At 40.2% G+C, this 20,339-nt stretch overlaps 2 protein-coding genes across 11 annotated transcripts; one reads left to right on the forward strand and one right to left on the reverse strand.

The window, feature by feature from the left end:
• Positions 1-148: 148 nt before the first annotated feature.
• Positions 149-7,685, reverse strand: nphs2 (NPHS2 stomatin family member, podocin). 3 transcript variants are annotated; one of them, XM_044361031.1, is made up of 8 exons: positions 7,635-7,685; positions 4,038-4,348; positions 3,541-3,644; positions 2,773-2,845; positions 2,315-2,397; positions 1,795-2,054; positions 852-930; positions 149-509 (listed from the first exon to the last, which is right to left on the reverse strand). In XM_044361031.1, exons 2-8 carry the CDS (start codon positions 4,327-4,329, stop codon positions 297-299), a joined length of 1,104 nt encoding a protein of 367 aa, XP_044216966.1. In that variant the 5' UTR covers positions 4,330-4,348; positions 7,635-7,685; the 3' UTR covers positions 149-296. The 3 variants fall into 3 exon arrangements, with proteins under 3 accessions (XP_044216966.1, XP_044216965.1, XP_044216964.1); XM_044361030.1 differs by lacking the exon at positions 7,635-7,685 and adding an exon at positions 5,096-5,950; XM_044361029.1 differs by lacking the exon at positions 7,635-7,685 and having other exon boundaries at positions 4,038-4,465.
• tdrd5 (tudor domain containing 5) lies at positions 4,448-19,985 on the forward strand. Of its 8 annotated transcripts, none has more exons than XM_044361022.1 (18): positions 4,448-4,483; positions 7,249-7,492; positions 7,655-7,866; positions 8,255-8,561; positions 8,853-9,031; positions 9,581-9,664; positions 9,826-9,882; positions 10,158-10,320; positions 10,759-10,937; positions 11,167-11,381; positions 11,923-12,132; positions 12,624-12,690; positions 13,242-13,442; positions 13,824-13,961; positions 15,811-15,903; positions 16,528-16,695; positions 17,088-17,289; positions 19,311-19,985. In XM_044361022.1, exons 1-18 carry the CDS (start codon positions 4,463-4,465, stop codon positions 19,376-19,378), a joined length of 2,808 nt encoding a protein of 935 aa, XP_044216957.1. In that variant the 5' UTR covers positions 4,448-4,462; the 3' UTR covers positions 19,379-19,985. The 8 variants fall into 8 exon arrangements, with proteins under 8 accessions (XP_044216957.1, XP_044216963.1, XP_044216962.1 ...); XM_044361028.1 differs by lacking the exon at positions 4,448-4,483 and adding an exon at positions 6,196-6,289; XM_044361027.1 differs by lacking the exon at positions 4,448-4,483 and adding an exon at positions 6,222-6,312.
• The last annotated feature ends 354 nt before the right edge of the window (positions 19,986-20,339 follow it).

Genomic DNA, 20,339 nt, shown 5'->3' on the forward strand with positions numbered 1-20,339 from the left:
GAAGTTGGAAGATTTTATCGCATTTTACCTTTTCCCACAAACTTTTCAAGACATAGAAGTTGTCAAATTGTTACACAAACCCAGTTTGCCTACAGCACAGGTTCTCAGACCCTTCAGTGCAAAAGCTCACAAGTCTAAACTACCCTAATTCATTCAAAACATTTATTATGAACTCATGTCTCAAATTCTTTACAAAAGTCTTTAATGAAACTAATAAGAATTATTAGGTCAATCTCACTTTCCATGTCATTTAGAAATAATTAATATTCACCAACATTTTATCTCAATAAAGTCTGTCACATCATGGGTGAGTCCGTCTCCCTCTCCCTTTCTGCCAACTGTCCCTCTCCTTCCAAAAGAGGGGGAGGAGGAGGTGGTGGGAGAGATGAAAGGTCAGGGTTCATGTTGAGGAGATCTGGGGGGAACGGAAGAACCAGGGCAGGATGGAGGAGACGGAGGGAAGACCTGAACCCCTCCCAAGCAGCTCTCTCTCCTTCAGCTGCTTTTACCTGAAGGAGAGAATAACTGCTGCTTGAAACTTTACAAACACTGCTGAGAATCCTGAAGTTATCTACTGGAAGAGGTTAGCTTCTGTTGGTAAGGCTAAATAACCAGAGAAAGGTTATGCTTAGGGTTGGAAAAAATGTAGCAATGTGGTTTTAAATGGATATGGAAAACATGGTGTATTGAGCACTGCTGCTAGGCACTGGAACTGGCTGGCTCTGTTTTGATACTGCCACTAAAAGTTGCCAAAGTCAGAAAAGTTCAAACCGTAAACACACAGTAGAGGCTTTAATTGCTGGATTTAAATTTTAAACATAACATTATAAAAGTTTAATATGGTTACTTACCCTGACCTGCTGTTGTCTCTTGGCCTCAGCCTCAGCAGCCAGACTCTGCTGTAACTCCACAGGAAAACTGAGCTCATCTCTGACAGAAAATCAAACACAAGCACAGCCAAGCCTGGTCAGCAGGAAGATCACAGCATGCTACAAATCTCTACATGCACCTACTGAGAGGTCAGCTGGGATCAAGGTTCATTTTCTGAGGAATTTCCTTCTTTTATGGTTGCACCAACTCCTGCACTGGACAGTTGTTAACTTATGCTCGTCTAGATGGCGGCAAGATAGAACTGTTAAAATATTTGATGTGTATTGACTTGATATCACACAGTGGTCATTCACTCTATTGCCACTTCATTAAAGATATCACATTTGCTTGTCTGAGCAGAGACGAAAGAGTCCCTCTTTGCTCTTTACCTGGCAAAATCACTGTACACAGAGGAAAAAATCCTTCATGGAAGCAGTGCCACCATCATGTATTGTACAAATCAGCTTACTTTTCTTTTGAGCTGATATGCTTTGACAAAAATCACCTTCATTTTCTGCAGCCGTTAAAATCATCGGCTAAAAGAAATGAGTGTCAGGTTTTTATCTCCGCCCTCAGAATCAAATTGCAAGAGATTCTTCCTGGATCCACTGTTTTGCAGAAGTGTTCAACAAATGCACAGGATCCAGCATAAAGAAGCAGCAAGATCAGTTTCTACACTCACAATAATACAAGGTAGACCAGAATGCATTGCTGCCACAGGATGTAATATTTAACATTTGAATTGGGCTTACATGAATGCTCACTCAACTCTTGGCACATTTGTCCATGTGTATTGATAACTGTATTGAGTCACTTACTGAAATAGACAAGGTTAGTAAAAAAAAAAAAAAAGTTCCAACACTTGATGATAAAATAACTGTGTTAGAGGATCTGATTGGACTTTTCTTTTATCTTCAGTCTTACATGTCTGTTCTCTCCACCCTGATCCCCCAGCGGCAAGCCACAGAGTCAACAGCTGTCTGTATCTGCTGACCGATCTGCCCCCTGTGCAGCAGGATGTGGCTGAGAGTGTGTTGGGCGAGAATGTCTCTGACCACTGACTGGACCAGAGTCTGCAGCATTGTGGTCAGACTGGACAACGCTGTGCTGCACAGAGCCACGTTTTCTATCTGGTAATAACATACTACACTCAGCTCCGGCCTCACCAAGTCCTTTGTCACCACCTGGGTACAGATATATAAAAAAAAGATAATCAGCCAGCAGTGTAATGCAATTAAACCCTTGTCACTGTCTCATAAATTAGTTCAGTGGTGAAACTGTGTGTGTGTGGGGGGGGGGGGGGTGTCTTAATGGATGTTAATTATGAAAGATTTACCATTACAGTGTATATAAAAAGTAAATGTATCATGAATCATTTCATTTCGTTTCATTCATGGAAGTAAATGTTAATATTTCAGGTGTGTGCTTGCTTATTTTTCTGTACCGTGTGGGTAGGAACCTTCAGCATTTTCAGTCGGATGTCCACTTTGTGGCACACATCAAGGAGTGGGAGGTAGAAAAGAAGGCCTGCAGAGAGGTGGGGGGATAATTTGATCTGAGAACATGTTGCTGACAAATTAAGGTTTTAAATCATTTTTACTACAGTATGACTTTTGTGTGATTGAAAATGTGAAGATCTCAGACTTAAAAAATGTATTACTTTCATTTTTAACATAATTTTAAGCAAAAACTAATTGTGGAGTGTCCAAATTTTTACATGGCTCCACAGCTTTATGATCACTAACCAACAGAAACCAACAGTAATTCAAACTCTGACACATATTTTCAGAAATGGCAAGGCAACTATTATGGCACACCCTTAATGTAATCAAAATAATAAACTATAGTTTTTAAATCACTGCCAACAGATGAGCCTAAAAGATTACAGTAACTACAGCCAACCTGGTCCTCTGGGTCTTCCCCGCAGTAAGTGACCCAGTCTGAAGATCACTGCTCTCTCGTGCTCCCTCACTACCTGTCAGTCAAAATGACAGCCATCAGCAGTGTCCAACTGGATATGACATACACATACAAGTGGACCTGCTTTTTAACATACAGTGTTGTAAGATTGTATGAAATATAATGTCTTATGACACATGAGACAATTACACTTTTTTTCCCTCCACACTATGTACTGTGCACGTTGGATTAGAATCAAAAATAATGAAGTTGAAGTGCTGACTCACTGATTCTCTCTATAATGTCCCATTTTCATGCTAAACATTTCCAATATCCACACTTCTTGTCTGAGTGGGAGAGACTCTTTAACACTATTTCGACTGCCAAAAGACAATTAAAGTCTCCACTGAAACCTGAGTGATTAAAGTCTGTTAACAGATCTTTCCACCTATGAATCAGACTATTCAGACGCATTATTTTCATCAGTTGGTCACATGAAAATGTTAGCTAATGGTTTGTTTTAGCAGCTGAAATGTTTCTGGGATTGATAAATGTAAAATTCCTTTCTAGTTATAAACCTGTCATGAGGTCAGACTAGATCACCTGATCTCCAAACCTTCAGTTTTCCATTATAAACAGCATGTATCTGATGCATGTATTTCTCCCCCATCTAATCTATGACATATTTCCATTTAAGACCTCCGACTGATTTTTGTGAAGTAGATTAATGTACAAATTTGGTTTCTGTTTGGTCTTTAATGTAGTTCATACTTTGACACAGAACCAGATGGTGAGAGGGAGGAAGAGGAGAATCAGAGTCAAGACGAAGACCATCAGCAGCCACTCAAAAGCTCCCAGGTTCTTGCGCTTTAGACCTGCAGAAATCCACAGTATGTAAAATGTTGACCTCCAACCAACTTTACACAGAATGAGTGAGTCATTTAGCATTTTAGTCCCAATTATAAACAGCTCCCAAGCTTCCTTTTCCTTGTTTTTGAAGAAAATGTACAATTTTTTCATCCGGTTCCTGAATGTTTATATATTTTTTATATTATTTGTTTATCTGTGACAATCTATAAATTGTTTTCCAGAATGTGTGCTTCAACAAATTCAACATAAAGAAAGTTTTGGGTCACAGACTTACATCTTTCTTGATTTTTAGAACTAATAACTTTGAATAAGTAAACTTCTCGTTACAGAAATAAAGACACTGTTAAGCTCTCTCCCACACTATAAAGCACCAGGCCAATCTTCAAGCTTTGACTCACCGTCCTCCTCCTCCGCTGCTTCCAGGAGCCCTAGGTTCTCCTCATTTACCTGCTCTCTCACGCTGTCTATGTCCACCACAGTGGATATCGCCTTCACTTCTGTCTCCTGCTCCACTGTCACCTCATTTGTCTCTGGCCTCTCCTTCTTTAGCCTCTCCTTCCTCACTGATGATGCCTCAGGGAGCCGGCCTGCCTTGGAAGCCTTTGGATGTTGACTCCTCTCTCTGTCCTTCCTTGGTGCCATTCTGGATCTCGGAGGGTGACTGGGATGGACATTGGTGGATTTCTCCATAGTGGCTGGAGGCTCTGCACTGAAGAGCATATGAGGAATGGTTGTTGGGATGTTGGCTTTTGTGTCTTTTACTGGTGTCAGCTGCTTCCATGGGCTGTAACTGGAGTCAATTGTGCTGTCATTCACTGTGGCAATGACACAGACTACATGGATGGTAGATCAGGCTGACTGAATATAGGAATATAGGAGAGCAGTGGAATGCCACCTACTGTACCACCCCCTCTCTGTGTGAGCTTTTGTTGGTATGACATTAATTTCCTGTTTGTTTGGATTGTGTTCCTTCCTTCTTTGTTAAAACTAGTGTCATTCAGATTATCTCAGGGAGTCACAGTGTGTCTTACATGGGAATGTGCAGACTCAGATATGACCTCTGCCTAATTTCCAAAGAGCTGACATAGTTTTTTTGTGTTTTTACAGGAAAAGACACATATTATCCTCCCTAAATGCAGCCTTAATTAAACTGAGAAGGAATCCTGTGGCCCACTTGTCTGCTGTGGGAGTCCCAAGTCTTTTTAAAACATTATGTATCTTTGGCATTTGACATGTAACCATGCTGGAGACAACCCCTGGGCGTTGCGGTTGTGTAGTTTGTGTCTCAACCGTAGGCTGCTGGGGTGTCCCGGAGCTGCTAACTATAAGTATTTGTGTGTATGTGTGTGTGTGTGTGTGTGTGTGTGTGTTTATTCACATTTATTCACATTCACACTGCTCACACTCCATCAGTGCGAGCGAGCAGTGGTGCTAACATTAGCCAGTTAAAACTTACCTGACTCTGTGTTGAGGTGGGTCATTTGTTGATGTTAGCGGACATTAGCTAATGTTAGCTAGTGTTGCACCCTGCTGGTGCCGGGGAGAGGCAGGCTACTCAAGAACGCACATAAACATCATATCCTTTGGATTTTCGTGGGAAAAACTGGCCTGAGTCCTTCACATAGAAATCAGTCCACACGCTGTTACAGGCAATTGAGAAAGTCAGGGAAGGTCTCATTTTTCAAACCTGCAGTGTGGAACTTTTAAACGAACGTCCGTTACATTCAAGCCCTTGCCAAACGAGTTCATACAATGCTGATTAAGCATATCACCACCAAATAAATCTCTCAATATTTCACAGTACAGAGTTTTTAATTTGGTTTCGGTTTTGACATTCGTGTGCTGACTGGATGAATATTGCGCATGTTCTATGGGCAAAGCATGTGCACTAGAAACTTGCGCCGACCAAGCCAGCTAACCTCCAGTTAGCTCTCTGCTAGCTTGAATGGGGATAAAATAATTTAATTGTGCAGCTCTAGACTTTCCAAATGTTATCAGTCCAAAGGGATCAAATTCTGATTCTATGAGACATTTTGCGGGGGTTGTGTGACAATTTATCCACCGTTTTACAGCTGTGACAGTAGCAACGGAATAAGCTACAGTGGAGCCTATGACATAAGCACGTGTCTACAGTGTTTTTGTAATTACTGTCACTGCCAGAAGGGGGGAGACAAAACTCTCACACTGCAGCTTTAAGTTACATTACAATCTGTTCACTCATTGACAATAGAAAGCATTAATACATCCAAATTGCTTCGCAATCCTTACATATAGCACATAATTGGACTTTCCTGTTTTCGTGCTGGGAAAGAGACAAAACAGGACATCAACTCACAATTTGTATTTAACTGAAATTATATTTTATCACAAAATAAAAAATATAATAATATAGATATAATGGTTGTGATGATCTGTGCAAATCCTGGCTTTTATGAAAGAGAGGTTGGTATAAATTAAAAAGTCCTTATGTAAAGCCTGTTTTTCAAGGCTTTAAAATATTACATTGACAATTTTACTTTTTTGCAGTATGTCCAGCTCTATCACATCAGTGTTGCTGTACGTCGCCATGATACACAGACGTAATGAGCCAAACGTTAGATGAGTTCTGTGCTAGTCACCATCATGTATTCGAGCTGATTGCGTTGCTACGGTAACTTAACATTACTGCCACAGGTAGGGAAGTTAGTTTGCCAGTGTATTTTAATTTAGGTAACGCTAGCTATCTGGAAGCACCCTCCTTGTGTTTTCGATTATTTTTAAACTACATCTGAGCAGCGACATTGACGACAACGTGCGCGGTGTTTTCTTTTTCCGGTTGCGCTGCAACCCAACAACGTGTAACGTTCAACGCGGTCTGCTGGCGTTAAGCTAGCTCAGCAGGTGTGAACGTCCTGGGAGGAAGCGGTAAAGATACTGGAGTTTCGTCCAAGTTATGCCCAAGTTCGTATTTGAACCATTTGATAGCATGACAAGACTGCTCTGTCATTATTCTTTGTATACGTTACAGTAGAATACTCAAAATTGCTGCAGCTGCATCCTATTAAGTGTAGGATGTGGTCGGCAAGGTGGAGGGAGGCTATCGATAACTTTTACAATTGAATGGGCAGGCTAACTAATTACCCCTGTTGTTAACTGTTTATAGTGTAAGCATGTTACTTCAAGAAGGTGTATTGGGCCTATAACGTTAATGTCATAAATAGTGAAATTAGCTTAGCATACTCGAAGTGCAAAGACAACAAAATATGGCGGATGGTTCAAGTTGAAGCCTGCCCTCAATGTCTGACTTCATCACCATATTTTTCCCAAGATTTTAATTTAATCTCTTCCACCTCTGACTTTAGCGCTTTAACGCGAATTTGGTTCAGTTTAAGGACATATTTAATGTGTACGGTGAACCAAAGTTGACCATACAATTTTGTGTTGAGTTTGTTAATATTCACATACTTAATTACTGGCTAGTCATGCCCTTTAAAGGAATATGGGACTTGCAGGTAGCTTGTTTATTGCAGAGACTTGTCTACCTTCCTGAACCACAGTACCAGCTGGTGGTTGTGTTCTGGCTCTCTTCAGGATGTTTTGATCCATTTGTCTCGTCCCTGTGTTCTACAGATATCAGCAGGCAAGATGAACCAGGAAGACGTTTTGGCAAAGCTGAAGAAGGATGTTCGCTCCTTACTCATTTCATCTAAGATGGGCTTGGACCCTGACCAGCTCAGGCGGGACTATGTTGGCATGTTGGGACACCCCATGCCCCTGAAACTCCTGGGCTTCAGAAACATCCTGGATATGGTGAAGGAGATGCCTGACGTGGTGTCAGTTCACCTCAGAGCAGATGGCAGCACAGTCTTAAAGGGTCTTTTTTTCATGTGCTTTGTATTTTAGTAATGTTTCGGTTCAGCATTTGAAATAACACTAAAGCTAACGTTTGATGTAGAAGTCTTAATATATATTGCCTTTCAAACACCTGAACAAGTTCTAATATTTCATGCTCTCACCTTCTTCTCTGCCATCGCAGCTGTTAGTGACGAGTCCACCCGAAACATAGAGGATCTGGTAGCCAAGCAGCGCATATCTAAGGCCGACAAGAAGACCAGGCGGGGAGGTGTCAACTACTTCTCGCCCCGCTTCTCTCACTTTTCACCCGCTCTGATCCTTCCCAGACGAGGCCGTGCTCCTCCAGCCCTCCCTGCCCAGCTGAGAGCACAGCTGCGCCTCTTGCTCTCCCAGGTATGACTTTAAGGTACTCTGTAGAGATTTTTTGTTACATTAATTGTTACTCACCAAAAACATTGTCTATCCTCCAGAATGACTTGGTCTGTTTGAGTCAGTTGGAGACTTGGAGTTTTTCAGCTGTGTGATTAAAGTTAGCTGAGCCAAACCTTCTTTTCCCTTGAAATGGGACAAATAGGAATTTTTTTCAGCTTCATGGTGTTAAGACTGTTTACATGAGTTTTACAGTGCCTTATTCAAACACACCATGCTAAATCAGAGAACCGGAGGCCTGACTAACTTTTCTTTTATGTTTTTATTTTTCTAAAAAAGTATATGTGTAAATGTAGCTGTGTTATTGTAAAATGTAATTTTGTTTGGAGTAATGATGCAACCATTGTCCCAGGGCCCTCTCAGGTTGTCTGACCTGGAGGCTTGCTTCCTTCGCTGCTTCGGCCACCCACTGCGTGTACACAACTATGGCTTCTTCTCCACTGGAGAGATGCTGGAAGCAGCAGCGGACCTGGTCCTTATCCAGCAGAGCAGGCTTGGCTCAATTCTGACCCTGAGGGAGCACATGCTGCCCAGGCCCCTGCTCAGACTGTCCAACACACCACGGAGGACTGGACCAATAAAGCCTGTATCAACCAGAACTGACAAGTCAGCCTCCAAAGGACCAGACACCAGAGCTCAGACACCAACAAAACTCCCAGGTATGTTAATAGAGAGGCGGGTTTTATATAGACGGGAGATGCATCAGTGTTTGGAGACATTGATGCATTTACATGTTTTGAATATCTTGGCTGGAATGTGGCATGTAGATGGGGTTATTAGGTTAGGTATTAGTATTGACAAACCAATACACTTTTCAAAATCTGTATATTAAATGATTTTAATGTGAGTTTTGCACAGAAGAGAGCTGAGCATGGGCTCCACATGTTTTGTAGCCTTGTTATTTTTAGTTATAGTCTGACCTTTTGAAACACCGTTGTGCTTTACTCAAGCTGAAGTCCCAGTGAAGCAGAATCCTCTGAGTGAACCCACTATAAAGACAACATTGGGCCCTCTCCAGAAAGAGCCGGCATTTATTGTCAGTAGTGAGCCAGAGATGGTTGAGAAGAAGCATGAAGCAGAACCAGAGCTCTGTCAGGAACGTCAGCTCTTTCAGAAACGTGTCCTGAAGGTTTGTTCACATGTAAAACAAGGAGACATAGTACCTGCACTTGAAATATGGACATGCTGATTAAAAGATAGGATATTTTTTTCAAGTCTGTCTTAAAACAACACTTGAGGAGGATGTATGACAATGACCAGTAACCCTTTCCTTGTACATTTGGTATGTTTATATGTGTATATGGCATGCAAGTGTTCTTTTAAAAATAGACTTGAGATATGAACCAATCCTTCAATAAGACAAGAGAATGTGAAATGAGGAAAAGGAGAAATAAAGGAAAATGTTTCCAAAATTCCATTATTTCAAGGTTGTTACTTAAACTGGATACACAGGTAAAACCTGATCAGTAGCAAATTACAGATAACTTGTATGAAAAGCATAGAGATAGAAGATAATTCTGTCTAGTGTCTTTGTTGCATCTGCAATTTTGTGTTGCAGCTACCAATCTGAAGACTTTTTTGTTGTTTTTGTTTTGGTCACATGAAGCTTGTTAAGCATTGGACAGTTATTTATTATACATACAATGTCTTTGTTTTATCTACTTCAATTCTACATCAGCTGGAGGAGGAGCTTCGCCAGCAAATCCTTGAGAATGGAGTTGCTGGCACCATTAGTCAGGAGCTGAAGGACAAGTTACGAAAGGTCAGACTTCCTAATAGTTTGTCCAAGTGTGACTAGTAATCACAAGCCTCAAATATGCTTTGCTTTCATAGCAATATTTACTTTGAGAGGGAAGGTAACCAAGAATAGTCGAATATAGTTGAATACATGGAGTCTTGTAATGAAACCCTTTATATTTTCAGGTTGTAGGTCAAACCAGTGGTGGATTATCGGTGCATGATCTGCCTGCAGAGTACAAGGTAAGAAATGATAGTGAAGCAGTGCATGTGAGGGATGGATTCAGTGTTTCCAGACTCTAGTAAGTAAAGAAAGAAAGTAAACCACTCACTCATTCTTACACATTCATACACACACAGACAATCAGTCTGTCTGCCCCTATTGGTCATTGGAACCAGCTCAGATCCAGGATCTGTTTAAAAGCTGTTGATGTGTCATGGAGCAGAGTGTTGTTAATAACGAAAGATGGGTGGTGGTCTTGTCGGCAATTGTACCTGTGTTATTTTTTGCATCGCAGAGGCTTTTTGGCGAGGAGCTGCCGCTACTACAGAGCGGTTTTGTCAGTGTCACTGAAATGGTCGGCGCCATGAGTGACATCTTTCACCTGAAACCTGCAGGGGATAACGATGGCCACCACTGGATAGTCATGGACATACAGGACAGTGACAGATCGCAAACAGGTGTTTATGTGCATGTATTTAAATACCACCAGTCAATATCACATTAATTGCTGATGTCAGGTATTTTATACTGTATTTCTGTGGAAATTAGAGATGCACTTTTCAATTATATAATCAGACTCTTGACATTTCATGTGGATAACCAAGCGCTTGGAATAAAGCTGGAAAAATGATGGAGGTAGACAAGTAATTTGGGGATTACACTTACTGCTGGTTAACTTTTCCCCTTTGTATACAGGAGTTACTTTGCCACCAGCAGTACCTCACTAGAACACCAGTTTGTATTTCTTTCTTGGTTTCACCCTGCATGTTACTAGTCTTGCTTTCTGTTCTTCAAAAAACTGTAAAAAAATAATGATGTCTGAGATATAAAACATTCTTAATGTATACTGTAGGTGAACAGTTACTTTTGACTTTCTTGCTTTCTTTATTTCATAGATTCAGGGGAGTCTGTGAGTTTCGGTGATCGTGTGAAGATGCCAATTATGAGCTACTACTTTAGCTGCGGAGAGTCTTCTTGGGAAGACAAACTGGAAGGAGACGATGATGATAATGTCTCAGCAGTTGACCAGAATGAGGAGCTAGAGACCAGTAACAATTCCAAGTCCCAAGAAATGGTTAGGCAATATCTTTTTTGTAATGTTATTTCATCATACAAGGCACTTCGAACAACCTCAACTGTTAAAATATTGTATAGTGTGTAGGAACCTTACTGGAGATTCTGTCAGGTAATCAGAGCATCACAGCATCGAAGTAAAAGGCAAAGACCAGACATCTGTAGTAGGAATAAAACTGAAAATGTCCTGCTCCCCTCTCTCACTTTTCTCTTTCTGTGTCTGTCTGTAGATGTCTGAGATGTATCCTGCCATTCAGGTACATTGCAGCTCTGCTGTGCCCCTGGACGCCCTGCAGAGTCAGCGTCTTAAACCGCCGACCCGGCGTTGCGCTCGGGAGTTGGTAGAGGTCCTGGTGGGACAGGTGGAGTCACCAGGACATTTCTACATCCGCTTCAGTGAGAGTGAGGAGGCACGAGCTATGGAGGACATGATGATTGAGATGAGGTGAGGAGCGTGTATGGTTTTTTTTTGGTTTTTTTTCCAAACGTGTGGTTCAACATTACATAAATCAAAATACACTTAATGATTAAGCTAGACATATTTGTGGCTAACGTGACTTCCAGATTTTTTCTAAGTAGCTAAAAAGAAACTGTATAAAATCCCTAAAATTAGCTTTTCAAGTTACTCATGCAAGTGTGACCGCCAGATAACCAAATGTATCAGCTGGACACCATTTTAAGTGAGTCTTAAGTGGAACAAAAGGTTAAAGAGCTTTTGAGGAGGTCAAATATTTTTCCGATTTGTCTGGAAGAGAGCATTAAACTAAGTTTAAAGCTGGATCTGTTGGAGGTTTAGAAGAAATGTTATAAAACATCACAAACTATACTGGCTATACACAAACCATACATAACAAAAGTTAATTAATATAGTTTCAACACAATGTACAAATAAACTGTCCACTGGGAGCTTCCTGATGCTTCCCTATGAGCAATCACATCTCGTCTCACCTCTTCTTTCTCTGATCCTCTCCTCTGTTTTCCTCTAGACGATGTTACACCTGTCCTGAAGTGTCAGAGCGCTACCGCCTCCCTGAGCAATTTGTCAGACGGGGTCAGGTCTGCTGCGTGTCACCCAAGGGAATGTGGTTCTACCGGGTGGTGATCCACCAGGTCATCAGCTCCACTCAGGTCGAGGTGTACTATGTCGATTTTGGCGATATCACCGTGGTGCACAGTGCCAACCTCAAGTTCCTCAAGTAGGGGCATCTAAAACATTTAAAGGTTCTATATGTAGAATTGTGAAGCAATTTCCATGCATTAATTGTTTTTGTTTATTGCCAATGAGTGAATGAGATACTTTTTCGGTTGTCTGTAACAGCCAAAAAGCCAACGGAAGTGACGTTTTTGTGCACTCCCGAGTGCCTTGCCTCTCTCCCGCTAACATCAACAAACGACCGGCATAACAACACAACATAAACAGTGCTATCCTAATAGAAATTACCCTCCAGCCAATGAAACAGCTAGTAGCTTCCATCAACCACTGCACAATTCACAACAAAACACCCCCGCAATGACCGGTCGCCCATTCCAAACAAGCTCAAGCGTGATAGCAGAAGATAGCTGTTGCATTGCTCCCCAACCACAGCTCACATATAGAACCTTTAAGCATTTAAACAGTATGAATGCTGCAACTCAGCTGGTCAGTGTGTTTTGCTATACTCTCTACAATTCATCTCTCTGCTCTCAGGTCATGTTATTCGATTCTCCCAGCACAAGCTGTCCCGTCATCACTCGCTGGAATTAAACCTACCACTGTGAGTATGATAGCGTCAGTGCTAATATTGTCACAGTTACCTGTCAAATGTGAGCTTTCCTGCAAAGTTCTGCACCCTTCTTGTTAATACCACGGTGTCAGCTGTGTCCAGCTTCCATCCTGTATGTATACAGTAGACAATGTTGAACTAATCCTTTTTACCAGATATATTATGTCTCTTAACAAACCTTTTATGAAGCCATTAGTTTCCCAAGGCTTTTAAAGAGAACAAGCTTAATAGTGTAGAAATATTACTCTTCTGGATAGAGCTAGAGTAGAACAGTAGTTATTGTAAACAAGCTTGGAGTTCAAAGGCATGACAAATTATTCATTCAATTCGTTTAAGTGGTATATCATTGAAAGTCATACATGAAAGTGTTTTTTGCTTTGATCTTATTACTTGCAGTCACATTTTTGCTCTTGCAAATGTGAATAAATACAAACTGTCCAACTGCAGATGTTACACAGTTCAATGCTTTTACTTTTCAGTTTTATGGATAAGAACCTTTCAGTTTTATGAATAAGAGCGTTGATGTGATTTCTGTCCTGCAGGGCAGCTGGACTGCTGAGGCCTCAGCTTCTTTCCAGAAGTTGTGCTCTGACCGCACCCTGGTGGGTGCTCTGGATTGTTACACTGGAGACACGCTACATGTCTACCTGTGTGATACACACACCGATAACGACATCTACATCCACACTGTCCTGCTGAGCCAGGGCCACGGGACAGCCTGCAGCCCCTTGGCCAGTGCAGCGGTGAGCCACTCACACAAACATACGTGTATTTGCACTATGGCCACGATCAATGCCGATTTTTGATTGGCTGGCAGGTGTGTTTTAAAACATATGGAATATATAACAACACACCTTAAACATCTATTTGGTCAACAGTTTACCCACAATACCATAGAGCAGTAATAATGATAGTTAGCCATATCATGAATACTTTTCTTTTAGGCTGATAAGTCATGAGTTAATCCACTGGTGAACTATGAGTCAGACTGACAAATGTTTAAAAATTGATGGCAGCCCTTTTAGCCTTTTGCATGTGGCTATGGTATAAGTATAATGTTGAAATACAATTGATACTGCACTTGATCTATACACCTTTCTCTACGTAACACTTTTCTTGCTCAGCTGTGTGTTAAGGTCAACCCAGTGAGTCTCTACCTGGGGGAGGGGATGGTTGACCTGCCAGAGGTAGAAGGAGAGACCACTTCCTGTCCCACACCAGCAGTAGACAAACATGAACAGTCCATGTCAGCCACACTGAAGGTACTGTAGTCTTAACCCCCCCCCCACATACACCAAGCTAGCTGCTGCTGTTCTATGTAAATATCTTTAGGTTGCTGTATAGCTAAAATATGTCCAGTATGGGGTTACTTGTTGTTTGTGGTGGATTTGCAGTTTTATCCCTCAATTGCTTCTTATCTGTGAGTACACTCTCTTTGTCTGTACTCACCCTCCCTCTCTCACGCCCTCTTTCTCACCCAATCTTTTAATGTTGCTGTAACCAAGCCTTTATTCTCTGATGTCTGTAGCTCTTATCTTACTAGCCATACTGCCACTGCTTCAGGCCCACTGCAGCACCAAGCACCCTCAACACACACACACACACACACACACAACACACACACATTCATTGTCAACACTCAGATGAAATGCACATTCTTTTGCAGAAGGGGGGGGTTGCAGTCCAACTCTGCTTAATGTATAGTCACACTGCTGGAAGGTCACAGCTTGTTGTTGGCCAATAAATAAGATGACAGCCAATCAGTGGGCTGTTTAATGGATATTGGATTACAAGATTGTCTCTTTCTTATGTTAATGAGTGGACGGTTGTTACACTGAACATAAAGGAAAGGGAATTTTACAGTGTTACTGTCTATGACTGCATTAAAAACACTCTAGAGGTTTTGTTTATTGTTTAATAAAAAGTTAAAGTAAAATTATGAAATAAAAAAACTTTTATAAGCACAGATACAACTAGACTGAATAACAGTGGCAGAAGAATAAAAGGATAAAGGAAACAAACTGAATAATAAGTAAACCCCCTATGAATAAAGCAACACAACAATTTTTGAAATATGCTTGTTGCTGTATCATGTTTGAGAGTGTTTTAGCCGGCTTAGCCGGAAGACTGGAGTCAGGCGGTCTAGTTTAGTCACTGGTGCTTTCCCAGCTGTCTTATTTACAAGTTGTGGAGATATGGTTCATAGATTGTGAAGTTAAAATGTGTCACTACTTTGACAGTTAGGTACTGGAAAGGTTTCACAGACTAGGTGGAATGGCAAAGTGTGTTCATTTGCTCCTCTCTAAAATAATCTTCTGATGAAGAGGATCAACATGGAGCAGATGAGGATCCCAGCTAGTAAATATCCAACTTGACATTAACCAGATCCATGCTGTATATGAAATGTGTGAACAAACTTCAACACTGTCTTTATCAGCCAACTTGTGCTCTTAAACATTACTCCTCACATATCTCCTACTCCCCAGACTGGGGAAAACATTCTGAATGTTATCTGTCTTTTAACTCAACATTGCAACATGCTGCTCAGAATAACTACTGTGATGAGAACATGTGATGGGTAAGGTGTTCCCTTAATACTGAGACCTGCAAAGTATGACAGATCCTGATGTTATTTCTCCTTTTGTAAACAGTTCATCTATTAAATTAAGCTCTTAAACGTTGCTTTATTGACTGTTTGACATCTGCAGTGTTATTAGCACATCTGCTCATTTCCCCTAAAGATTCAAATTTTATTTCATAAGTATTATTTTCCTCTGATGGAAGGTGAGGCAGTCTTTAATTCAGGAGAGGTGGCCTATCTCCACTATAGACTACTCAGGAAACCCTGTAGTATGTCCCGCACAGTTAACATGGACATAAATCTATAACATAGATGAATAGGCATCTTCTCTATAGGTTGTGGTGCCCGACTCTTTAAGTTCATAAATGCAATTCTTCCAGCTATAATCACTCAGTTTGTCATATTAATAACAAAAATAATATACAGTTAGGTTTCTATATGTAACTTTATGAACAGATCAATCAATCTGCATCACATACAACTAAAGATCAGCGTACAGTTGCATTTGTTAATGAACTATGTATCTGAAGGAAACAGGAAGTTTCTTGATGTGTCAGGTTGAAGAGGAAGAGGTGCCGGCTCTGGAGTTCATTGAGGACAAAGAGGTCAGCTCCCACATCCAGGTATGACCACACACACCACCACTGCTTTCATTCCATTTATTAAATAACTTATATTTAACATACTGCAGAAGCTTTCTGCTTCTGGATGGTACTGCAACATGTTGTTTGCTTTGTTTATTCAACATCTGTAAACAGCAACAGGTGAAATGAGCATATGAAAAAGCTGAAACATAACATGATGTGGTAAACTGAAAGACTGAGCAGAAATCTTGCAGTTATCTGGGTTTTGTTTAGTTGAATATGATTGTACTGCAGTTAACATAATCAATCATTGTAGTTATTGGAGCATTGCTTAAACAGGGTTAAAACTGATGTATTAATGTGTTTTTAAACCCTTCTGGGGAATCTAACTCAGATTGTGTGTTTGGATTGCTGATGCCGCTTCAGTGCTTTTCACTAGGATAACATAATTTACTGTAAATAAAAGATTAAAGGGGAAAATAAATGTTTATCTACAATATCAGTCAGAAGTTTGGACACAACTTCTCATTCCCTTGAATGAGAAGTTGTGTCCAAACTTCTGACTGATATTGTATATATGGACAAAAATGTTATGTTATCAAAACAAGAGAATAATGTGATCAAGCGCTACAAAAGTCATGTTTGTTGCTGTGTCTTGTTCAGGGTAAGGACGCCAACCCCTTCAGTGCTCTGCTACATGACCAAACCCTCAGTTGTAGTGAATTGGACTGGGCCTTGAACCACCCTACCAGTCCCACCTCCAGCCCTCTTGCCCCTCCAGATCTGATCCAGACCAAGCAAATCCCCGCTCACTGTAAAGCTGATCTTGAAGTGAGGAAACTTGAGTTGTGTTTGGTTTTATGGAAGCAAAGTTACTTTGGATTTAACATGTTTGTAAAGCTCTGCAAAACAGAATAATAAGTGATGTTTTTTAGTCTTATTGTCTTATTTAACACCATGTACAGTGTTAAACATAAATATAACTATTTGATGTACTGTACCAGTACACCAGAGTTAGCTTATAGCTAATGTTCTGCAGTCCCCTAGGCGGGTCACAATTAAAACATATAACAGCACAATAACAAACAGTACAAAGCAAAAAACACACAGGACACATAATACAAAATACAAAGCTACACACAACAACACATCACATACACCCACAATGTCAACTAGAAGTGACTAATGTCATTGTCACTAAAGATGCTTTACTCTGTTTTCAGACATTGAGCTCGACCCCTCCACCAACTTCATGCAGCACTGATTCCTGCAGTCCAACACCCAGAGAGGTGCAGCACAGGCCCATGGTCACTTCCACTTCCCTGGTCAAGCCACCTCCAATCCTGAGGACCCTGAGCCTTCACACCCCTGACCTGGGGCAAATCCAGGACTGTTCTCATGGTACGTTCACACACACACATGCACGTAAGTCATGACCTAACGTGAAGAAAATTGTTAATGCGCAAGGATTCAAAGTCAGTAACAGATTCATATAAATAAGTACTTTGACTTTTTATTGTGGAGTGATAAGTGAGTTATTGTGAAGATATTTCAGCAAATAAAATTTCTTCTTTGTAAATTTGTTTCACAGGAGAATTTAACTGTGATTATTTGTGTTATTTGAGACCACATTTGTTAATGTCTGGCAAAATTGTGCGGCACACAGGACAGAACGTCAGAGTTATTAAGACACTAAAGTCTGAACTTTAGAGGACACTATACTATTAACAATCATGTGCTGCCTGGTGCTTGCAGATCACAGTCGATTCAGAAATACACGTTGAATGGTAACTATTGTTTTTCAATATTTCTCTACAATATGAATTTAAAAAGTGCATAATAAATGTGGAACTACAAATTTGCATCTGCTTTCTATTTAGTTGACCAATCAGTTAAAAGGAGTAATTCTGAGGGGTTATGTTTAGCTAAATGTTCTTACATCCTGTTGCAGTCAACTACTGCACTTAAAATCAAATGTTTATATTTCTGCCATCACACTGAGCTTTCATCATTTGTAAGAGTATTTATCATGTTCTCCTAACTGGGGAATTTAACAGTGTGGTAAAAGGGCTATATACACACAAAGACTCGTTTTCTCTCTTACACACACACACACACACACTCATTTTCTAATACAATTATACAATGCCCTTCATTAACCTGCACATAAATACACTCGCTGTGCCTCTCCCTCTCTAAACCACACACACACACATACACACTCATATACACACAAGCCTTCAATGAAATTAGAGTGTATCCATGGATGCAGAGAGGACGTATTGATTTCCATCCTGCAGTCTGCAGTGGTGGATGTACCTGCACTGAGAACCTGACACAGATTCAATTAGACCTGTTACCAGAGCTATTTGACCCAACAAGCTGCTTTCATTGCATTTGTCCTGATATCGATACACTGCTGCTGCACAATACTTTCACTTGCACGGTGTTAATGAAAAAAAGTAAAACCCTTTGCACAGAGTGAGTCAAGGCCGATTTATCTACAAATAGGGAACTATAGTATCACAAAATGCTTTGCACAGCTACATGAATGACAGATGAAAACAAACAAGATAAAGACAAGAATGTTTACATGACAGATAAGAAGATATGATTTTTGAGTTTATGTGTATCTGAACATGTATGAGTGCAAAAACAGTAGAATCTGACAATCTGCTGACAATATTCAGAGTAGCTAAAGGCATTTCTTCCCCCTTTGTATTTTGACTACCTGCTTGCCCTGAGACTTGTGCTTCTTTCAGAAACCTGATGTTGCAGAAATTCGACTTCAATATATTTTAAAAAAATCTACACTATAACTCACAAACGTAAAGGAGGCACTTGTCCCATGTTGCGTTTATCTTTGATCGTCTATAGCTGAGTTGGACTGCTCAGCAGATTTGTGTTACATAATAGTGGTCAGTACTCAGCTTGTTGAACAGCTCCTCAGAGGAAACACTGTGTGGAGTCTTTGCAGAGTATGAAACAGAACTGAAAATTACAATTCTTTGTTTTTGGTTTTTTTTTTTAATCATTATGAATGTTTGAAGAGTAACTTAACACCCGCTGGGAGTCTTGTTTTTGCTTACCTCCAGTGGTTGAGGTTCTCACTTTGTTGCTATAATGTAGAAATGTCCTCAGTGTGTTCAGCACCATGACATCACTGTCAGGTGTGGATGCAGGTTCAACAGAGCTCTGAGCAAAACAACAGGTACGTCATGAAACTCACTCTTAGCCTGGGACTTAAAATGGCCCATTAGGTGTTGGGCAGGTAATGCTATGGCGGGCTCTCCATGTGGAAGCTTTTTTTAGACTAACACTGATAATGTAGAGGTAAAGTATTTATTTCTATGAATCTGTAACTATTTATGTGGTTGTAATATTTAGAGGAATAGTATGTTTATGTTAATATTGATATTAATAAAACGTTCGATTCTGGTCTCCAGGTGTACCTGTTTCTCCGCTCCACCTGCGAAACTCAGGCATCTTGTTTCCTCTGTTTGGGGCCAGGTAGTTCATGACCCCTACATCCACACTAAATCAACCCCCAACCGCCTGAATGAATCAAAACACGAAGGAGGGAATATCTATTCTTTAACAACTACATTACTGATGACATATCTGGACAGTCTTTGAGAATCCAGTTTTTGAGAAATCATTTTGTCAACAAGGACTTGAGTTATGTACTGACTTAAAGGGGCTAAAAGCATTTTTATAAGGAGTTGATTTTCATGTCATTTTAATATAATGTAGATTATTTACATAGTATGTTAGGCTGTGTTTGATATTGGTGTCATTATAGCACTTTCCCCAAAGTTTGGTCTTGGACGACTCAGAAATATAAGAAATGGATGGCTGTTCTTTTTTAAATGTGAGTAACTTTGTGAATGCTTTTTGTTTTAAGGAACTTTTTTTCTTTGGATGTAGCATCTTATCATTTTCTCAGAAGCCATCAAGATGTCTGTGATGTGTTAAATAGTTTCATTTCCTTGTACATGTTAATATTGCTGTTCTGGACAAGGTTAAAACATTTCAAAAACTGTTATAACGTGCAAGTCATGACAAATGTAATTTCATTTCAAAAAATAAATATTATTTGATAAAATGTTTTGGTATTTCAACTTGTGTCATGTGATTCTTAGTAGTGGACTCTGATGTTGGATGTTGCTTTTCACTGTTTCTTCTTGGCTTCAGTGGAATGTCTCATAAATATGTAGACCAATTTTAAAACACAATGGAATAAATTGAAGCAAATCGTTTTCTTTTTGCTTTATTCTCTACCATGGATATGAACATTATAACACTCTTTTTCATTGTGTGAAGGAAAATAATTACAGCCAAAATATTGAACAAAAATATGAATATGACTACATAATTAATATAATTGTTGGGAGTAGCAGAGCAGATGGACCCAAATGCAGGAGACTGCAGACAGAAGGAAGTTGAAGAATACATCTTTATTACAGACAGTGCGG

This window comes from Thunnus albacares, chromosome 9, assembly GCF_914725855.1.
Source record: "Thunnus albacares chromosome 9, fThuAlb1.1, whole genome shotgun sequence".
NCBI classification, from domain to species: Eukaryota; Metazoa; Chordata; class Actinopteri; order Scombriformes; family Scombridae; genus Thunnus; species Thunnus albacares.